This window comes from Nicotiana tomentosiformis, chromosome 3 (assembly GCF_000390325.3).
Source record: "Nicotiana tomentosiformis chromosome 3, ASM39032v3, whole genome shotgun sequence".
Classification (NCBI taxonomy): Eukaryota; Viridiplantae; Streptophyta; class Magnoliopsida; order Solanales; family Solanaceae; genus Nicotiana; species Nicotiana tomentosiformis.
Genome location: NC_090814.1, coordinates 75379696 through 75399131, shown reverse-complemented (window position 1 = coordinate 75399131; position 19436 = coordinate 75379696). Strand labels below are relative to the sequence as shown.

General features: G+C 36.6%; 3 protein-coding genes across 3 annotated transcripts; 2 read left to right on the top strand and 1 right to left on the bottom strand.

Moving 5' to 3' along the window:
* The first annotated feature begins 3007 nt into the window (after window positions 1-3007).
* Window positions 3008-4081, top strand: LOC104089856 (uncharacterized). The gene is made up of 2 exons (XM_009594859.4): window positions 3008-3159; window positions 3279-4081. Exons 1-2 carry the CDS (start codon window positions 3103-3105, stop codon window positions 3870-3872), a joined length of 651 nt encoding a protein of 216 aa, XP_009593154.1. The 5' UTR covers window positions 3008-3102; the 3' UTR covers window positions 3873-4081.
* An 8387-nt stretch (window positions 4082-12468) lies between these two features.
* On the top strand, window positions 12469-13448 carry LOC104089857 (uncharacterized). The gene is made up of 2 exons (XM_009594860.4): window positions 12469-12633; window positions 12734-13448. Exons 1-2 carry the CDS (start codon window positions 12469-12471, stop codon window positions 13340-13342), a joined length of 774 nt encoding a protein of 257 aa, XP_009593155.3. The 3' UTR covers window positions 13343-13448.
* A 981-nt stretch (window positions 13449-14429) lies between these two features.
* Window positions 14430-18334, bottom strand: LOC104089858 (LRR receptor kinase BAK1). Its single transcript, XM_009594861.4, has 4 exons — window positions 17587-18334; window positions 16892-17152; window positions 15803-16675; window positions 14430-15211 (listed from the first exon to the last, which is right to left on the bottom strand). The coding sequence occupies exons 1-4, from the start codon at window positions 18014-18016 to the stop codon at window positions 14730-14732; spliced, it is 2046 nt and encodes a 681-aa protein (XP_009593156.1). The 5' UTR covers window positions 18017-18334; the 3' UTR covers window positions 14430-14729.
* Window positions 18335-19436: the final 1102 nt, after the last annotated feature.

Sequence of the window (19436 nt, the reverse complement as noted above, 5' to 3'; positions counted from 1 at the left end):
TACATCACGGTTCTGGAGGGTCGTACAGTATGAGTTGGGTACTCGAGTGGAGTTGAGCATAACATTTCACCCTCAGACAGACGGACAAGCCGAGCACACTATTCAGATATTAGAGGATATGCTTCATGTGTGTGTGATGGAGTTTGGGGGTTCGTGGGATTAGTTCTTGCCTCTAGTGGAGTTTTCTTACAACAACAGTTATCAGTCGAGCATCCAGATGGCACCGTATGAGGCTCTGTATGGTAGGCGGTGTAGGTCTCCAGTGGGTTGGTTCGAGCCGGGCGAGGCTAGATTATTGGGTACAGACTTGGTTTAGGATGCTCTGGAGAAGGTTAAGGTGATTCAGGATAGACTACGCACAACCCAGTCCAGACAGAAGAGTTATGCAGATCGGAAGGTTCGCGATGTTGCATCCATGGTTGGAGAGCGGGTCCTGCTCTGGTTGTAACCCATGAAGGGTGTTATGAGGTTCGGGAAAAAGGACAACTGAGCCCGAGGTTTATCGGCCCATTTGAGGTGTTGCGACGTATTGGGGAGGTTGCCTATGAGCTTGCCTTGCCTCCCAGTCTAGCAGGAGTTCATCCAGTATTCCATGTTTCTATGCTCCGGAAGTATCACGGCGATCCGTCTCACGTGTTGGATTTCAGCTCAGTCCAGTTGGTCAAGGATCTATCTTATGTTGAGGAGCGAGTGGCTATTTTGGACTGGCATGTCAAAAAGCTAAGGTCAAAGAACATTGCTTCTGTAAAGGTTCAGTGGAGGGGTCAGCCGGTCGAGGAGGAGACTTGAGAGACCGAGCATGATATGCGCAGCCGTTATCCTCATCTTTTCACCACTTCAGGTATGTCTCTATGCTCATTCAAGGAAGAATAATTATTTTAAGAGGGGGAGGATGTAACGACCCAGCCAGTCGTTTTAAGTGTATTAGCCCGGATCTCCTATTTACTGCTTTCCCCGTATCTGTTTCTGCTTATGTGACTTGCTGGGAGGTCTTGTTTTTGGTTTCGGAGTATTTTGGGACACTTAGTCCTTCAAACGAAAGCTTAAGTCTTTGGATTTTGACCACGGAATTATGTAAAAACGACTCCGGAATGGAGTTTCGTCGGTTCCGTTAGCTCCGTTGGGTGATTTTGGACTTAAGAGCGTGTCCGAATTGTGAATTTGAGGTCTGTAACTAATTTAGGCTTAAAATGGCGAAAGTCAAATTTTTGGGAAGTTAATCGGGGGGTTGACTTTTTGATATGAGGGTCGGATTCCGATTCCGAAAGTTGAGTAGGTCCGTAATGTTGAAGGTGACTTGTGTGCAAAATTTGAGTTTAATCGAACGTGGTTTGGTATGGTTTGGCATCATTTGTAGAATTTAAAATTTTCAAAGTTTATTAGGTTTGAATCCATGTGTAATTCGTGGTTTGATATTTTTTGCGATGATTTGAGGGTTCGACTAAGTTCGTATGATATTTTGGGACTTGATGGTATATTTGGTTGGGGTCCCGGGGGGCCTCGGATGAGTTTCGGGTGGTAAACAGATCATTTTTGGACCTTGGTTGATGGCTGATGTTTGCTGTTGTGTTTTTCTGGTTTCCTCTCACGCGTTCGCGAAAGGAGCCTCGCATTCGCGAAGGGTGTTTGTGAGCTGGGAATTTTTGTTCTTCGCGTTCGCGAAGAAGAGTAAGCGAAAGCGAAGGTGTGGTCTGTGTGTGCATCGCGAACGCGGGAGTGGTGTCGCGTTCGCGAAGAGGAGTGAGGTAGCTGGGGACCCCAGGCCCTTGGTCTACGCATTCGCGAGAGGAGCCTCGCATTCGCGAAGGGTGATGTTGGTAAAGCTTCGCGTTCGCGAAGAGTTAAGTTGAGGGGCAAGCAGATTGGTCCACGCGAACGCGAGAGGGTGGTCGCATCCGCGATGAAGGTGCATCTGGGCAGATTTACAAGATTAGAAACGAGGGTTTCGAGTTCATATCATAAAATTGAAGTGGGAGCTCGGTAGAAGGCAATTTTTGGATAGATTCTTGCATGGGTGTTTGGGGTAAGTGATTCCTATCCAATTTTGGTCAAATCCCATGATTATGCCTTTAATTCCACCATCTAATTTGTGATTTGGAGTGAACAATTTGAAAAAAAGAGGAAGAATTCTTGAGTTAGATTTTTGAGGTTTTAAATGGGATTTTGTTAGCGGATTTGGGTAAATTTGATATGGTTAGACTCGTGAGTGAATGAGTTTTCATGTTTTGCGTCTTTTGTCGGATTTCGAGACGTGGGCCCGATGTGAACTTTACCTGTATAAAATTAATTGGACTTAAACTGCCAGATGTGAAAGCATGTCTATTCCTTGCTGGAATTATTGAAAATGAACTGTAATTGTATAGCTCGTCACTACCTTCTCAGTTCCTTATTTATTTTTGTTACTTACTGAGTTGGTTGTACTCACGCTACACCCTGCACTTCATGTGCAGATCTAGGTGTATCCGGTCACGGAGGACTTTGATCTCGTGCGTGGTTGAGTATCGGAGATTCATGAGGTAGCTGCCGGCGTTCGCAGTCCTTACCTCTCCTTTCTTGTTATCTTTCTTTCTTTCTGTATTGGCATTTAGACAAAGACTCTTGTAAACACTGTTTCTTAGACTGGTTGGTTAGATGCTCATGATTTGGTGACACCCCGATGTTTGGGGCTATTTTTCCGCGTTGTATTTTTGAGTTTAACTCCCGTTTTATGAAAACTCTGTCATATCAAGCTTTTTGGTTTATTTTGTTGAATATTTGAAGTATTTTTTAAAAAAAAATCGGTTTGCCTAGTTCCATCGATAGGCACCATCACGACAGGTTAGGGTTTTGGTTCGTGACACATACAACCTACTGCAACAAATTAAGTTACGCTAAAATTATGGACATTTTTTACAATCAGTGCATATAAAAAATGCCTATATAATTTATCTGGTTAATTTTGCCTGCCTCTCTGGACACTGCTTCATTGATGACTTGGTCCCTATGCTTCCTTGCCCATAACTACTTCCCTCTTTATTATGCTATATATATAGCTAAAAACACATATCCAGAGCACTCAAGAGTCAGAACCAAGTTTTCAAAGCACAAAATATAGCGAGAAAAATGGCCTGCTGGTCAGCTGAAAATGCTACCAAAGCCTATCTCAGAGCAATAAAAATGGTTAGTACATAATATTACTTTACTACCTGCTTTCAAAATGAATTCATATAATATTTTCTACCTTCAAGTTCCAATGTTGTTTTCCTTTTCTAATCTTGGATTCATTTGGTATTTTTCAGGGAAAGAGAGCAAAGGAGCCAGATATGGCAGAGTTCATTTCAGCACTTGCTGCAGGCAACAATGCACAACTAATGGTTGTTGCATGTGCCGATGCAGCCGACTCGGCCACCGCACTAGCTCTGGTGGCTGCAGCCCAGCAGACCGGTGGCCGAGTCATCTGCATCATTCAATCAGCTGAGAAACTCAATCCATCAATAGAATCTCTAGGCGATAACGCAACACACGTTGAGTTTGTCATCGGAGACGCATTAACTCTACTAATGAATGACTATAGAGAAGCAGATTTTGTACTCATTGACTGCAACCTCAACAATTGTGAAGGCATTCTTCAAACAGCACGAATGATTGGAGAAAATGTGAGTGTTTTGGGATACAATGCGCTCTCTATGGGTTCGTGGAAATGCCAAAGCTTCAATGCTCATTTGTTACCTATAGGAGAAGGACTATTAGTAACAAATAGAGTGGCTAAAAAAGGTGGTAATTTGGGATTTTCAGGGAAAAATAGTCGTTGGATTGTGAAAGTAGATAAATGCACAGGGGAAGAGCATGTGTTCAGAATCAGGTCTTCACATGGAAAGCCAGTTGAAGCATAGGCTCTGATTTGCGAACTCTGTTTGTTAGATAGAAGTGTAGAATAGGAGAAGAAGATTTTTCCACCATAGATCTCAAATGTTAAGCTGAGATTTGGATTCTCTCCTTAGTAGTTGGCTATGATTTTGAACTGTGAATAGCTGCAATGTTAATTAATCCTAATATTGATTAGTATATAGTTTGTCATTTTGAATCACGCAAATGTTGATTATTCGAATTACAGGGCTTCTTCTTCCGTACATTTTTTAATATGTAGTCGAATTCTAAATCAATCTCATAAAAAACTTTCCAAGATTAATTATCTGGTATTCAGACAAACAAGAAACGCAAAATGACCAGTATATCGCTGCTAAACTTTTGAGTACAAGAGAATGTCTACTTGTCGATGTGAATTGGTGAAAATAAAAAATAAAAAAACTTGGGATAAGAAAATACTATTGAAAAGTTGTATTTTCCGTTCACTGTAATTTTTGTGTGAGTTGGTAAAAAATTTATTATTTTTATGTGAAAAACAAAAGTTATATGATCATTTAGGAAATTTACCCCCTAAATTGACGAGGAGCACGATTGGTAAATTTATCAAATTTCACATTTCGACCCATATATATATATTTCTCCAATTTTCAGTATTTCTCGTCGTAACTTGAGATGTAGCATGGTTAACATCTTCAAGGTACATTTCATTTTTCTACGGATGAATAATAAAGATCACGCAAACTAAGGGGCTCAATGTCGGAGAAAACATACTTATACTAGTAACTCACATCAAATCAATAAATAATTACATATATAACTTATTACTCCCCTCTGGCTCATAATAAGTGATTTTTTAATATTTTTTTTGTGGTTCAAAATATCTGATCTTTTCAGATTTCAAGAATTAATTAATTATTTTTTTCTTACATTGCACTTGGAATAAATAGTGTTCGAGTATGTGTTAGGAGTATTTATGTGAAGAGATAGTAAATGTTAATATGATCAATTTCATTACTAATTAATGTTAAAAAGTGAATTTCTTAATCTGTATAAAAACAGTCAAAAAATTACTTATCATGGACCGGAGGGAGTATGTCTTCCGGTTAACCATAATAAATTTATATGTTCTGGCGTAAACGACAGAGGGTGAATTTTACCCCTCAATATATGTGTACGGATTTCATCAACTACTCTTCATTTTGGATCACATCAGCCAACTTTCACCAAGTTGTGTATGAACCAACTACACGTTCTGGTTTGTGCTGACTATTATTTTTCTTCTTTCGTGTATATCATTCCTTAATCAAAGGGTTACACGTCTAATCTGGTGAGCAATACCAAACCAATAATCTAGTATGAACATGATCAGTATATGTTGACTGAATTTCCCTAAGCTAATTAAACACGATCGGGAAAAGATGCTTATCTGCAACTCATCCACATGAACAACCGCGCTGTACACACGTGTGCCTGTGGCAACATGATAGCTAATATAGTAGTATCGGAGTTAGGATTTTCACGGGATTTCAAAAATAAAATAAAAAAGTAAATATGAAAAAGCTAAGTGAATTCAATATATAATCTGTATACATAAAATTATTTTTTATCTTATATACACAGTATAATTTTTCGACGAACGCTTTGTTTTCTATTAGGTCAAACTGACTTCTCCACAGTAATTAAGGACAATTGGACAAAGCAAGTTGGTGCATCTATGTTCACCATTAAGTTAGCACTGCCAATACAACATCCTAATAATTAGCTCACAGCTTCTTTAATCATATAGTATTGTGCATTGACTCAAATCTATCTTCTTGCATCTGCATTATCATTATATCATATTTCTCTTGGTATATGATAAAGAGAATAAAGTAGAATAAAAAGAAAGTTCCAAGAAGTGTCTTTTATAGCCTATTGGGTCCATAACAGAACGTGCGGGAAGAATAGTTTAATTCTGTTTCTCCGATACCACAACTGCAGAATCAGAAGATTAATTATGGGGCCTCAAAAGACCAGGGGACAGAGAATTTAAGCACGTTGTTTCTCTGTTAGAGAAGAAGCTTGCAAATGATTTGGATCTAGATCTCTGCTTGGTTATCCAGAGGCAAAGCTTACTGTGAGCTGTTCTGTTTCTGAACAACCCGCTACTCTGATGCTTTCTATCATTCAAGGGTCATTTCGTATTCATACAATGATTAATGTTGACCTGAGCCATAAAGAGTTGCAAGTGAAGTAGCGTTTTGAGCTGTACCTTTCAACTTTCTTAGAAGCAAATTGTACTAGATACTTAGTTGTATCATTCAAGTTAGAGTTAACTTGAAATAGTCGCAATAGTCTGTGGCGTGTTGCTAGAAGGGTTAGAGTTAATCCTTAGGTTTGCAAGAGGTTGTAAACTCGAATTGTATTGTTCAAGTTAGAGTTAACATGAAGTAGTTGCAACAGCATGTGGCTGGTTACTACAAGGGTTAGAGTTAATCCTTAGGTTTACAATAGGTTCTAAATTTTATTGTTGGCTCAGAATTGTAGTGAAGTGTTTGAGAAAAATTCTACTAGGTAGTAGGTCGTGATTTTTTTACCTTTTGAGCCGGGTATTTTTCACGTAAAATTTTGTGTGTTCTTTATTTTCTGCATTATTTATTCTGCAACTGTAACCTTGTACTTCGATAATCTAGTGCACGCGAAAATTGGGGACCACACAAATTATCTCCTCCCCTCCACCTCCCCCCTCCCCCTCTTGTGTGGTATTGAAGTATAAAATACTAATTGGTATCACATCAGTTTATCCTTGAAAAGGCTAATACCTTAGGAATAGATCAAGATGAGTACACTACCTGTAAACCGTAAAGAGCAATCCACCACTAGGCTATCACTATCCAATGATCACAACTATTGCTTATGGAATGAGAGGGGAAGAGATCACTTGCAGATTACTAATGGATGCTTTAAATATGGTAAAAAGAACCACATGATCAAGAACTGTCCTTTATGGGAAGTCGAGTGGAAAAAGAAGAGATCTAAAAGAAGAAACAGAAAGAAGGAACAGGTTCATGATAAGAAGAAATACAACAAAGGGCCATCCAAAGCAATAGTTACTGCTTGGGACATTGATGTTGTTGTTGTTGATGATGATGATGATGCTAATGCTGATGAACGAGCTCTTATAGCAATTTAAGAATCTGAAGATGAACCTGATGAAGAATCTGAGATAAATTTTCTGGACCTAAAGGATGAAATTAAATTCCTTTCTAAAGATAGACTATCAAAACTATTGCTAATTTTAATTGATGAATCTAAGGATATAAGTTCTGAAAAAGAACAGTTGTCAAATGAGTGCGTCATTTTGAAAGCAAAGTACAAAACATGGAACTTAGGGCTTGTGAAACTGAAAATAAAAATATTGTGTTGAAGAACCAGGTTCATGCACTTGACACATCTGTTCTAGAACTTAAATATGAAAATCTGAAATTGAAGTTAAGAACATGTAAAGAAATAGCTAGTGACACACAACTGTCACTAGAAAAGGATGTAGAAAAGGATCTAGGAAAGGTAAAAGATGAGCTATATAAAAGGGAAACATATCAAAATAATTGAATAGTAGCAAGCAAAGAACAAGCCAAGAAATTGAATGAGAAGCTACAAACTAGTCAAGTAGATGAACCATAAAATTCTGATGATATGGTCTGCGACTGAGGGGGGAAACTATTTTTTTCTGAAATTAAACAGGTAACCTCTAAGTTTTCCACCTCTGAGTTTGGTTCTGAAATTGTAAAAAATCTTGAGAATCGGTTTATTTTGGTTAGGTCTATGGCTGGTATTGAAAAGGAAAATGTTGTTATTGAAGACATTAGTGATAAAAATGAAAAAATAAAATAAAAAGAGAGCGAGTTTGTTGAGGCTGATGCGAGGGGAAGGGTGAAAGAACAAGTGGGTGGATTTGATTCACCTATTGGTTATGGATTACATGAGGAGACAGGTGCAATGGTGGTCTGGAGTGAAGAGATTAGTGATAATGAGAAGACTATGAATGAAAGTATGGGGATACAATCATAGGAGATATGTGATGGTTCTACTGATAGAAATACAGTTTATGGGCTAGTTAGGTTAAGGAAACTGTTTCATTAACTATTTTATTCTCTTTCTAATATATACAAGAGTCCTGATCTACTGCAAAATGTGTTAGATAGTTACAATCAAAAGAAGAAGAGCAAAGTTGGAAAGATTGCAGGAAAAGGCATGGGTGGCACAAAGAGAAAGAGTGCTCCTTCTATCCCTGTAGCAACTCCTCCCACAAGAGGAAAAAGTATAAGGAGCCAGAAGAAGCAAAGTGAGGCCAATGTCAAAAGGGCCTTAGCTGAGAGTGCTAATAAAATCGCTTGGAAAGGAAATAAAAAAGGCTGGTAAGCCAAGTGGAGTGGTCGAGATTGAGGAGATGAGCCTGGTTCTTGAAGATGAATATGAGGATGTGGAAGTACCTACACCTAGTGTCAAAAAGAGAAAGACTTCTCAAGAAACAGAGGTTGAGGCAGAGGGCTCAGTTGTGTCTAAAAGAACTAGGTCTACCAAAAAAAGCAAGAAGGCTCAAATACTGAAAGAAAATGGCTAAGAATGCTGAGATTGAAAAGCTAAAGAAACGGTTGGCTGAAATAAAGGCTGAGAGAGACTATCTCAAGTGTGAACTTGCAAAGTAGAAGGAGAAGAATGATGGTATTCTTGAAGATATGTTGAAGCTGCTTCAAGTCAAAAACCAAGAACATGGTCCTTCCCAGTCCTAAATCCTTCCTAGCCCAGTTGTAACCAATGGCCCAAGTAAGATTTCTCTATTTTTTGCTCATGGTTCTATGTTTTTTTTTCTTATGCTTTGTGGTAGGATCTTATCAATCAATGAAATTCACTCCTTTTACTCTAATTGTTTGTTAATATTTCTTAGATGACTAATATCCTTAGATTGATAAAGAGAAAATTGAATCCATGATTGCATTTGAAGTAGTCCCAGTAGCCATGAGTGATATCTGCTAAAATCTGGTTACTTAACTTAATTATGCAACTTTTCGATGATGCCAAAAGGGGAAGATAAGGTATGTCTTGCGTTGAATTGTGATATTTATAACCTAATAAACCTGGTCCTTGATGATTTGTAACTTTAAATAAAAAGTGTTCTGACATTGTGTCTGATGTTGAGCTGAGCTAAAACAAGTTCCATGCTTTTGAAAAGCAAAGAGTTTGTCAACATCAAAAAAGGGAATTTATTGACTTGGGCGATTTTGGTTTTGATGATTGACAAAGGAACACATGCGTAAACCAAGTCCATGGACAGTATACACAGGTGATAGAAAGAATCAAGCAAAAGGCATACACGTGAAAGGGATAAGTATAAGTGGTTATTTCTAATAATCCCTAAACGAAAAGGTTACATATTTGATAAGGAGTAGAACTCCTTACTTGAAAAAATTTTTATCCTAGATAAGTGAGGAGTTAGAAGTTAACGATAACTAGAACTCTTCCACCCTGGAAGAGTAAAGCATTAGAACTCTAGTTATTTCTTATTCTACTAACTTTATAAATATCAGTTTGTTCTCTTTTATAGGTGACACACAAATAGAGAAGTTGAAGCACGAATTGAGAGTTGGCTTGGAACACGAATTGAATATTCAGCTGTCTTTAGGCTTGTGTGTGCTTCGATATGGAAACTAACCACCTTGCCTAAAATAAAATACTTCTTACGGCTTCTAATACATGCTAAATTACCCACGGCTTCCCTGCTCAACAATAGAAATATTTCATTGGATGCTACTTGTAAAATATGTCAACACCATAATGAAGACATTCCCCATATTTTCTTTTACTGCAAAAATGCCTCTGTAGTATGGCAAAAATGTCTATGACAACAAACAGCTCCCAGTACACATCCCCTCCCTACTTACTATTGCAATCCAAATCAATTACCTTAAATATGTACCCCACTACCAAAAATAATAAAACTCAACCTGTTTCTTGGACACGACCTCCACCGGCTAGCTATACGCTCAATATTGACGGAGCTTTTGATACATCAACTAACAAAGAAACACATCACATACAAAATATATACAAACTATATACAAAATACATACAAAAAACATATTTGTATAAATTTGTATAAAAATTATATTTAAGTTATATGACGTTGCAGTTATTTTTAATGGGGTAAAAATAATGTATGAAAATTGTAGATAAATTGTATACTATATAATTAGTTGTATAAAATTAATTACTATTAGTTTATATATTGCTGTAGATGTATCGAATTTGAATATTTCGGCATTCAACTTGTTTGGTTTAGGTGCTGTCTATCGTTAGTGTCTCTATTGCTTTGGTTTGGCGCTACTTTCTGATTCAAGCTATTAAAACAGTTTTATAAGATTTGGTTCTCAATTATGTTTTGAACTATTTTACGTCACAGTGGTTAGACATTATTGGAATTGTTATACTATAGATAAGGTACTACTGGAACGAGGAGAGAAAAAAGATAAAGGTATAATTGAATCTCATAATTTAAGGCACTGATATGGATTGTATATGGAGAGAGGTGGCAGTGAATAGGGAAAGAGGAGATGAGAGGGAAAAAAAGAGTGTAACTGAATCTCTTAATTTAAGGCACTAATAATGAATTGTATATAAATTATAAGCAATTTTTATTTAGGGCGGGTAATATACAAAATTAGGACAATTTTAGTAAATAAGGGTGTGTTTGGTACGAAAAATATTTTCATGGAAAATGAGTGATTTTACCACTTATTTTTCCTTGTTTGGTTGGTGAGTGAAAAGCGTGTTCCGAAAAATATTTTCTAGTGTTTGGTTAGAGAGTAGAAAAAAAATTTTAGGAAAATATTTTTTAATGCTACTCTCCTCATCCCCCTCCCCCCCCCCAAGTCTCTAAGCTAGCGTTTGGCCATAGATTCCAAAATTTATTCTGAAAAATCTGATTTGGGTGAAGTTTGATTTGAAGATAAAAATGTGTTTGGATATCTGTTTTGGGTGAAGTTTGGTTTGGAAAAATATGAAACATGACTTATACCCACAAGTTCTAAAAATTATCACAAATATCCAATAATATCATTATCAATAACATTCATTATATTATCTCAAACCATAGTCCTAAACATAAATAAATTTGATACACAATTATCGTTTTTATAATGAACTACATGATACACTATCTGATAACCGAGAAGACGAAGCAACATCGTTACAAAATAATAAATTGTGGGCTCTTTTATAAAATACAAAAGTTTGGAGCAATTTTAAAAAAATATAATAGTGATATTTTGGCCCAAAACCAGCTATTGAGCTGGTTTTGGGATTTGGGATTTGGGGTTTGGCCAAAATGTAGGCAAAATCTATGGCCAAACATGTGTTTGTCAATTAAAATCCAAGTTTATTTTGGCAAAATCTATGGCCAAACGGGTCCTAAAAATTCACACAGACCCAAAGGAACTAATGTGCTGCTTTACTTTTTTACACAAAAATAACGTTGAAATTTGTGCTCCATAACTAAATAGAAACTCTTTCTAAAACATGAAAATAAAGTATTCATTTTATTGAAATAAAAGAAAATATTTTTTCTACATCATGAAAAGAAAATACTCATTTTGTTGAAATGAAAAAAAAATTACATAATGAAAAAAAATATTCATTTATTGAAATGAAAAAATAAATTTATCTATAACATGAAAAAAAAAAAGTACTATTAATAATATTTTTTATTTAAGGTGGAGAGGGTGGGGTGGGTTGGTGGGAATGGGGAATATGATGGGGAAGGTTGAGAAAGAATTTTGGAAAATATTTTCCCTTCGCTTGATACGGAAAATATTTTCTTCCAATTGGAGGAAAATGAGTTCACGAGAAAAATATTTTCCAAAATATTTAGGCCAACCAAACATTAAAAAATTGGAAAACATTTTTCGAAAAATATTTTCCTTCATATCAAACACACCCTAAATTTCCAATATTGTATAGGAATGAAAAAATCACTAAGTTTTTATCCTAAAATCCCTTCACTATAATTGGAGTGGTATTACAATCCATCAAACTTATCTATAAACCCAGCAACCTACAATATTGAATCTTCAAACAAGAACCTGGTTTTGGTTAGCAATTAGCACATTGTTTATCCCTAAAAACATGGTAATACTGCGTAATGAAGGAAGTTTCAACTGTCACCCCCTCTAAGTACATTACAGCTAATTAGCACAATTTATTCCACACCAAGCTTTTGCATCTGAAATGTAGATTAAAGGAGTCCATGTCATTCTTTTGTGTATTTTTTATTTGTTAATGCAGTCTCCACGAAGGTTGCCTTAAGTCAGTCATAACATGCTGTTCACGTTACTTTATACCAACAACTTGTAATAATTGAAAATAAATCTACATAAAATAATTGAAGCTCAAAATCTTACGACCTAGCACTATTTTCCAAAATTAAAATCTTCTATTTCTGAATCTAGAATTCCATGAATATTAAAGAAAAAGCCGTCCTTTCTTATTAATATCCAGTATATTTTATTTTGTAACACCAACTTGAGAGTTTTTACTAATTAAATTCCACATGGACATAGGTTCTACCTGCCCTATATATAAATGTAGATGCCTTACCAAACTAACCCAAGCAGGCTTAAATACATCTCTAGCTCTCTGCTTCTTTCAAAAATTGGAAGAAAAAAAAATCAAGAGAAAATTACAAAGAAACAGAAAATGGGTTGTTGGTCTGCTGAAAATGCCACTAAAGCTTTTCTCAAAACCATGAACATGGTAAGTACAATTATGAACTTATCATATCTGAAATCTGATATACATTTCAAATGATTTTTTCTCCTCAACTTGTTACTAATGTTATGTTGATCTGATTCAGGGAAAGAGAGCTACAGAACCAAACGGAGCAGAGTTCATCTCCGCGCTCGCAGCAGGAAATAATGTACAACTTATGGTAGTTGCTTGTGCAAATGTTGCAGATTCCACCACCCTTGCACTTGTGGCAGCAGCTCAACAAACAGGAGGACGCGTAATTTGCATCCTTAACGGCGTAGAACAATTATATCTCTCCAAAATGGCACTAGGCACAAATTCTAGTCACCTTGAATTTGTTGTCGCTAATGCTCAGAGTCTAAACATGCTGCTGCCAAATTACTACAAAGATGCTGATTTCATAGCTGTGGATTGTAATATCCAAAAACATGAAGAGATTCTTGAATCGTTGCGAAAACATAGGAGGGAAAAGAATACTATAGTTTTGGGATATAATGCATTTTGCAAGGAGTCGTGGAGGAGTAGCCCTTTGCGTACGCAATTGTTGCCTATAGGAGAAGGGCTGCTGCTGACCAGAATTGGTGCAAAGGCGAAAAAGGTGATGGCTGAGAGGATGGAAAATAGAGGACATTGGATTGTTAAGGTAGATAAATGCACAGGGGAAGAACATGTATACAGAGTAAAATCACCTCGAAGGAGAGTGGTTGAAGCCTAAATCTTGATACATTATAACTAGTCTAATTTTAGTAGATTGGAATTGTAAATAGTTATTTGATGTACAAAACTTCAGCTATCATGGATAATAACCAAAGATTCAAATATGCGGGAGGAGAAATTTTGATAAATATAAAATGTAATCCAGTATTCTAATCTGATAACTTTGTGGAGACATAAATGTAATTACCCAAATCAGTTAATATTGATCCGATGCTAAAAATGGAGAGGAAATTAGGAAAGAGAACTGTCAATATTATTATAAGTATCTGCAGTTTGACAGAATTTCTAACAGATTTCTGAAAAGACTCAGCAAATGACAAAAGATTGATCAAACAAGCTCAAACTTTACTCAATTCATTTCAATCTTCAATTCGAGTAGAATCACTCAACTTTGTTATTGGTATAAAATTTTACCTCTTAGATCTATCATGTGACAGTTTTCATTAGAAGGACTGACCATAAGAGAAGGATAGAGACTTTCCTAAGATCTTATGTATTCTTTTCTTAAAAGACACATCTACGTCCGGACAAAAACCTTACATTGCTAGATGTAATTGAGTCTTACAAGGTAATTGCATAAGTAATCTCTTTTCTTATGAGAACTGCTAATCATCCTCATGAATAAGCTCTAGTCTACCATAAGGAGATATGGAGGCAATAGGTCCCGTGCAGCTTAAGCCCCATCTCCATTAAAGTATTAGCCAGTGTTTCTTTCTGCCGATTAGATCTGTGGAATCAATCTTAAAGGGAAACTCCACTCTAGGATGGAGAGATGTTTTGACCTACATTTGGGCTAATCTTTTTCGTGTGGACTGTGGATATTAATCTTTTCAGGTTATCTTAGTGAAAGAAGTATAGTAGAGGCAAATCTCCACATCATATATTTGTTTTTACGATGACAATCACTGAATTCAAGCACAGCTTTATTGGGCCAAAGTGTGCCCAAAGCCGCTCCAAACGATATGGTAGTCCAAAAAATGTTACCACGTCAGTCATCATATATTGAATAATTGAACCCCTTGCATATGAGACTCAGGGCACAAGATTTCAGCATGTGTAACATAAGAGCATGGACAAGCGACAAATGAAAAGTACAAAGCAATGATACTAGGTAAATGGAGGAAAATCCTTCTTTTTACAAACAGAATAATAATAATCCATGAGAAAGACAGGAAATTCCTCCAAACTGAGAAATTCTAAGGTTAAATGGCATACAAGATACAGACATTCACAAAAGAGTCGAGGTTCACGTTCAAAGAACTTCAAGAACTATATGTGTAAATCCACTCCACCCCAATACTCGTGCAAGGTTAGTAGGAATCTCCAGCTAATAAGTTAGGAAAGAAAATTTGCCAGAGCCAACAAATGGAAGAAGTTCATTAGCATTAGGAAAAGATAGCTAAATTACCAAGTTCTCGTACGATTGTTTCCATGGTTGGTCTCTCCTCTGGACATTCATGTGTACATAACAAAGCAATATTTGCTAGTTTTGCTGCTTCGGGGTCAGAGAACCTTCCACGGAGATTCGCATCCATCAAGTCATGGAGTTTGCACGACTCAGCAGCAGCACGCATTGAACTGGTGAATTTTCGCTTGCCAGAGAGAATTTGAAAAATTAGCACTCCAAAGGCATAAATATCACTCCTCTCCGTAAATCGGCCTGTAGTAGAGTACTCTGGAGCTAAATATCCCATGGCAGCACTGGCCTTGAGTGCTGAAAAGACGATATCATTTGTGAGAAGCTTATGCAGGCCTGAGTTTGAAAGCAATGGTTTGAATCGCTGGTCAAGGAGCACGTTCTCAGCACAGATATTTTGATGCACTAGAGCTGGCTTATTCACCTTGCACCCGTGCAAATACTCGATCCCTGCTCAAGAAGATAACAGATGGATTAAAGGGCAGCCCCTTGTTAGATCCACTCTACAGTAAAGTGCCCAACTCGAGAGTTGTATTAAGTATTACGCTTGTTTTTAATAGCACAAATCAATATAAGAGAAAAACCTTACACTTTAAGGTACGCCCGTGCTAGTAAGACAGATAGATAAGACTTGAAACACATAGTAAAAACTACATCTATGATCCAACACAGTCCTGTATAAAATCTTGATATGCAACTAACTTCCTTTTTGTGATTTTTAGCTGAGCTAAATAGTACAGGGGGAGCAAGTCAGAAAGCAGCAACAATAAAGGATCTCAATGTTTCATGATCTGGCTGGACAAGAATACATATGAATGCTTATTCTTTATCCATTAAGACATGAAATGCCTTTTCTGTTTTCTTGGGTTTAACCAAACCGACTTTTAGTAAGAAGCATGCTTAACATCTTAAATGTTAAACAGTTTCTGCTCATAATACCACTCAATGTTGAATTGTTGATGCTAAGTACTCAAAAAGTAATATAATTTCAAAGTGATGCACTTTAAATATAACAAAAAAAGAGTTTATTCAAACACTAACCTTTTGCGGTGCCACTTATGATAGATACCCTGGTGGACCATTCAAGTGCACGAGCGTCATCCTCCTTCACATCTAGGTAATGCAACAAGTTACCTCTTGGAACAAAATCATAAACGAGAAAACATTCTCCCCTGCTTTTAGAGCAGCAGAAACCTCTCAACCTAACTAAATTTTCATGTCTCAGAGACGTCAAAATGTTTAGTCCTCTTAAAAACTCGGCTTCCTCTGACTTGCAGCTAATTTTGGTAAGTCTCGTAACAGCAACAAGTGATCCATCTCTTAGAGTCCCTCTATATGTAGTCGAAAAGTTGCTCTTAGCCAATCGATTCTTATCAGCAAAATACTGTGTAGCTGACTCCACCTCTTCCAAATTGAATCTGTAGCTCTGCAAAACCTCTTGGGAAACTCCACCATAACGCCGACCCTCAGCCAAAGGATCCCAACCACTCGAGTACTCAAGACTAACTAGTGGAGAACCGTTCTTCCTATTAACCTCCTTAGCCTGGTCAGTACTGAGACGGCTATCACACATATCAAGTCCACCTCTGAGTTTCTGGTTTCGCCTTCTATAGTGCGTGAAGGTAAGAACTCCAATAGCAGATGCAATAACAGTAACCACAATAACCCCTACAACAACAGATGCCTGTGAGGTTTTAGATGACTTTGCACAGCCATTTCCGCTGCAATTTAGATTGAGATTAGCTGTCTCTGGAATATCTCTTGTTGATAAACCACTCGAGCCACCTCCATAGGGCTCTGGTCTATTAGGATTTGAGCGATCCAAAGAGGTACAAACCCTCAAGGACGGGAAACCTACTCCGCATAGTCCTGGATTGTTCTCATACTGAAATCCTCCAACTAATCTCTTCAAAGCTGCAGAAACCAGAAAATAAAATACCAGATAAGATATAATTTCACCACCGCCAACAACAACAACAACCTAGTATATTCCCACAAGTTGGGTCTGGGGAGGAGGGTAGGATGTATGCAGCCTTACCCCTACCCCTTGAAAGACAGAGAGGTTGTTTCCGATAGACATAAGATATAATTTCACCAAACAAACATAATGTAGGGGAGAAATTTTATTACCAAGAGGCACATTGCCAGAAAGCTTGTTGTTTCGGATATCCAAGGCTTCAAGAAGGGGAGCATCCGCGAGTTTTGAAGGAATTGAACCAAAAAGATGATTAGAACTCAAGTCCACCCTCATCAACACTCCTAACTCCCCCAAGCTAGCGGGGATCGCCCCAGTTAACTGATTTGATTGCAGAGCGAGGACATTGAGCTTCTTTAGAGTCCCTAGTTGAGTGGGTATGCTACCACTGAACTGGTTATAGCATAGTTGCAAAACTGTACAATCCGAAACAAGATAATAAATTGATAAGAAACAGACTCCATAATCGAAATGAGGATGAAAGTAAACACCCAAAAACCAAGATTGATGCCACCTTTACAGTGGATAAACTACTAGAGTGAACTTTTGGGGGGGGGGGGGGGGGGGGGGAAATTAATCTTTAACAATTCCAAAACTAGACCAAGTTTCAACTTGTGAAATCAAGAATTTATATTTTAAAATGAAATAATATCAAAAATTTCAGTGAGAAATCAAGTATTAACAGCAAAGCTCCTAATTTTTCCAGCATGAGCTCAGAACATTAGAAGAGAAATATAGATAACTAACAAGGAAACGTAAAAATCGTTTCTTTTTATCACAATGCTACTTAAAAAATGCTAAAAAATCAAACAAAACATAAGGCATAAAGAAAGAAGTTTCTAACACTAACCTTGCAAGCTGGACATATTACCAAGTTCAGAAGGAATCTCACCAGAGAGATTATTGACATTCAAATACAGATCAGTAAGCTCAATCAAACTTGAAATTTCTCTGGGTATTTCTCCATACAAAGAATTATAATGCAAGTAGAGTCCCGTCAAGTGAGAAAGCCCACTAATGGCTGGCGACAGTTTCCCAGAAAGCCTTTTACCTTGAAGTGAAATATTAGCCACTTGACCTTTTTCATTACACGCAACACCTTCAAAAGAACCATCACATGGATCACCAGAAACTGTCCATGAAATGAGCAAAGCATTTTCAGGGTCAAGACTTGCCTTTAAGTCCATAAGAGCTTGCAATTCATTGTTTCCATATATGGGTTGTGGAGAAAAGAATGCGAAGAGTGTTAGGAGAAAGCAGAGAAATGGAGGAAAACCCATGTTACTCTTTTGACTGAAAAAGGTGGAGAGTGAGGTTTTTTGTGGGTTCAGAGAAGTAGTACTTGTAAACCTGAGTCACTGACTCACTTGGTTTCTTTTTCTAATGTTTCTTTGAATGTGTCTGCTTTAGTAGAGTAGTATAGTGTTTTGGTTATAAATAATGTTGCTTTTTGTTCTTCTGCTGCGTTTGTGGTGTTGTCCTATGTTCTTGGCTTTTGATAGAAGAGGGAAGGGACCGAGATGAGGTTCGTATATCGGCGTTAGAAGCGTGCAGCAGTGCAAGTGAAAGTAACTATTCCAACAGACACCAATATCAACATTAATACCAAAAATAAAATAAAAAGTGAAAGAACAAGGAGAAGAGACAAAAGTTATTGGACGCCCACATTTGCTATTGGTTAAATAATAGTAAGTGGTTTTGTTTTATATATAGTGATGTTTAAGTCGACATTAATTTTTTAAAATATCTTAACACATAGATATATATTAATGTTGAGTTGGTTGAACTCGATCACAAATAGATATTAGCTCGCCAGGGACAGGAGACAGGGTTTATTCTTGAGTCTAACAGTCATTATCACAAAGAGCTTAATGGCCAGCCGGTGATTTAGTAGGCTTTTGGAGATAAAAATTGTGATCTTAAAAATAAATAAAAAATCAAGAATTAAGTTAAAAAATGGTATTTAAAATTTTGAAATATATTTGGACGTGCATTTTACTTGAAAAAATATTATAATTTTTTTTAGTGTGGAAAAATATTTTTTTTGGAAAACTTGAAAAAGTGATTTTTGGTTAATGAAAAATTCTTTTTCAAAAAATCTCCAAAAATTTACAAATTTTCATGAACAAATACATTATTTGAAAAAAAAATCCGAAAAAAAATCTACGTAAAAACGGGTCCTATCTTCAACATGATTAGCCGACATGCAATGAAGTAAAAATTATAACCTTTAGCACAATAAAGTAGTGAATTCGGCCTATTAACGGCTAACTTCTTACGAATAACATATCTAGTGATATAATTTAATATACTCATATAATATAACAAATCTATTTAGGTTAATTCAAATCAATTATTTTTTGGACATTTTTTATTATCATTATTTCCTGCTTTTAATCACTCTCTTTTACTGTATTTCCTATACTTTTCTAGCTTTTAGATTAGCCCGTGTCTGCCTAAGTTCATTTTCTGGCAAAATGATTTCGTTTGTGTCAATTTTCATAACAGTATGTTATCATTTATGATCAAATTAAAAGGAAAGGATATTATTATGAAATCAAATAGACAGAGTACGAATACAACTATTGCAAAAATTAGTGAAAAATTACGGAATGGTGGAGATATACCCAAGTCAGCAAAATCTGCAGGGACATGGCATTATTTTATTTCGAGCAAACTGAGAAATATTCTCCTAAAGTT

Bases quoted from the DNA above. Each gene is read 5' to 3' on its own strand.
- LOC104089858 (XM_009594861.4), bottom strand. From the start codon at position 18,016: ATGGGTTTTCCTCCATTTCTCTGCTTTCTCCTAACACTCTTCGCATTC. The intron at 16,676-16,891 runs GTAATAAAATTT...TGGTTTCTGCAG, and splicing joins TTCTGGCAATGTGCCTCTTG to CTTTGAAGAGATTAGTTGGA. The intron at 15,212-15,802 runs GTTAGTGTTTGA...CTTCTTGAGCAG, and splicing joins CATAAGTGGCACCGCAAAAG to GGATCGAGTATTTGCACGGG.
- LOC104089856 (XM_009594859.4), top strand. From the start codon at position 3,103: ATGGCCTGCTGGTCAGCTGAAAATGCTACCAAAGCCTATCTCAGAGCA. The intron at 3,160-3,278 runs GTTAGTACATAA...GGTATTTTTCAG, and splicing joins ATCTCAGAGCAATAAAAATG to GGAAAGAGAGCAAAGGAGCC.
- LOC104089857 (XM_009594860.4), top strand. From the start codon at position 12,469: ATGCCTTACCAAACTAACCCAAGCAGGCTTAAATACATCTCTAGCTCT. The intron at 12,634-12,733 runs GTAAGTACAATT...GATCTGATTCAG, and splicing joins TTCTCAAAACCATGAACATG to GGAAAGAGAGCTACAGAACC.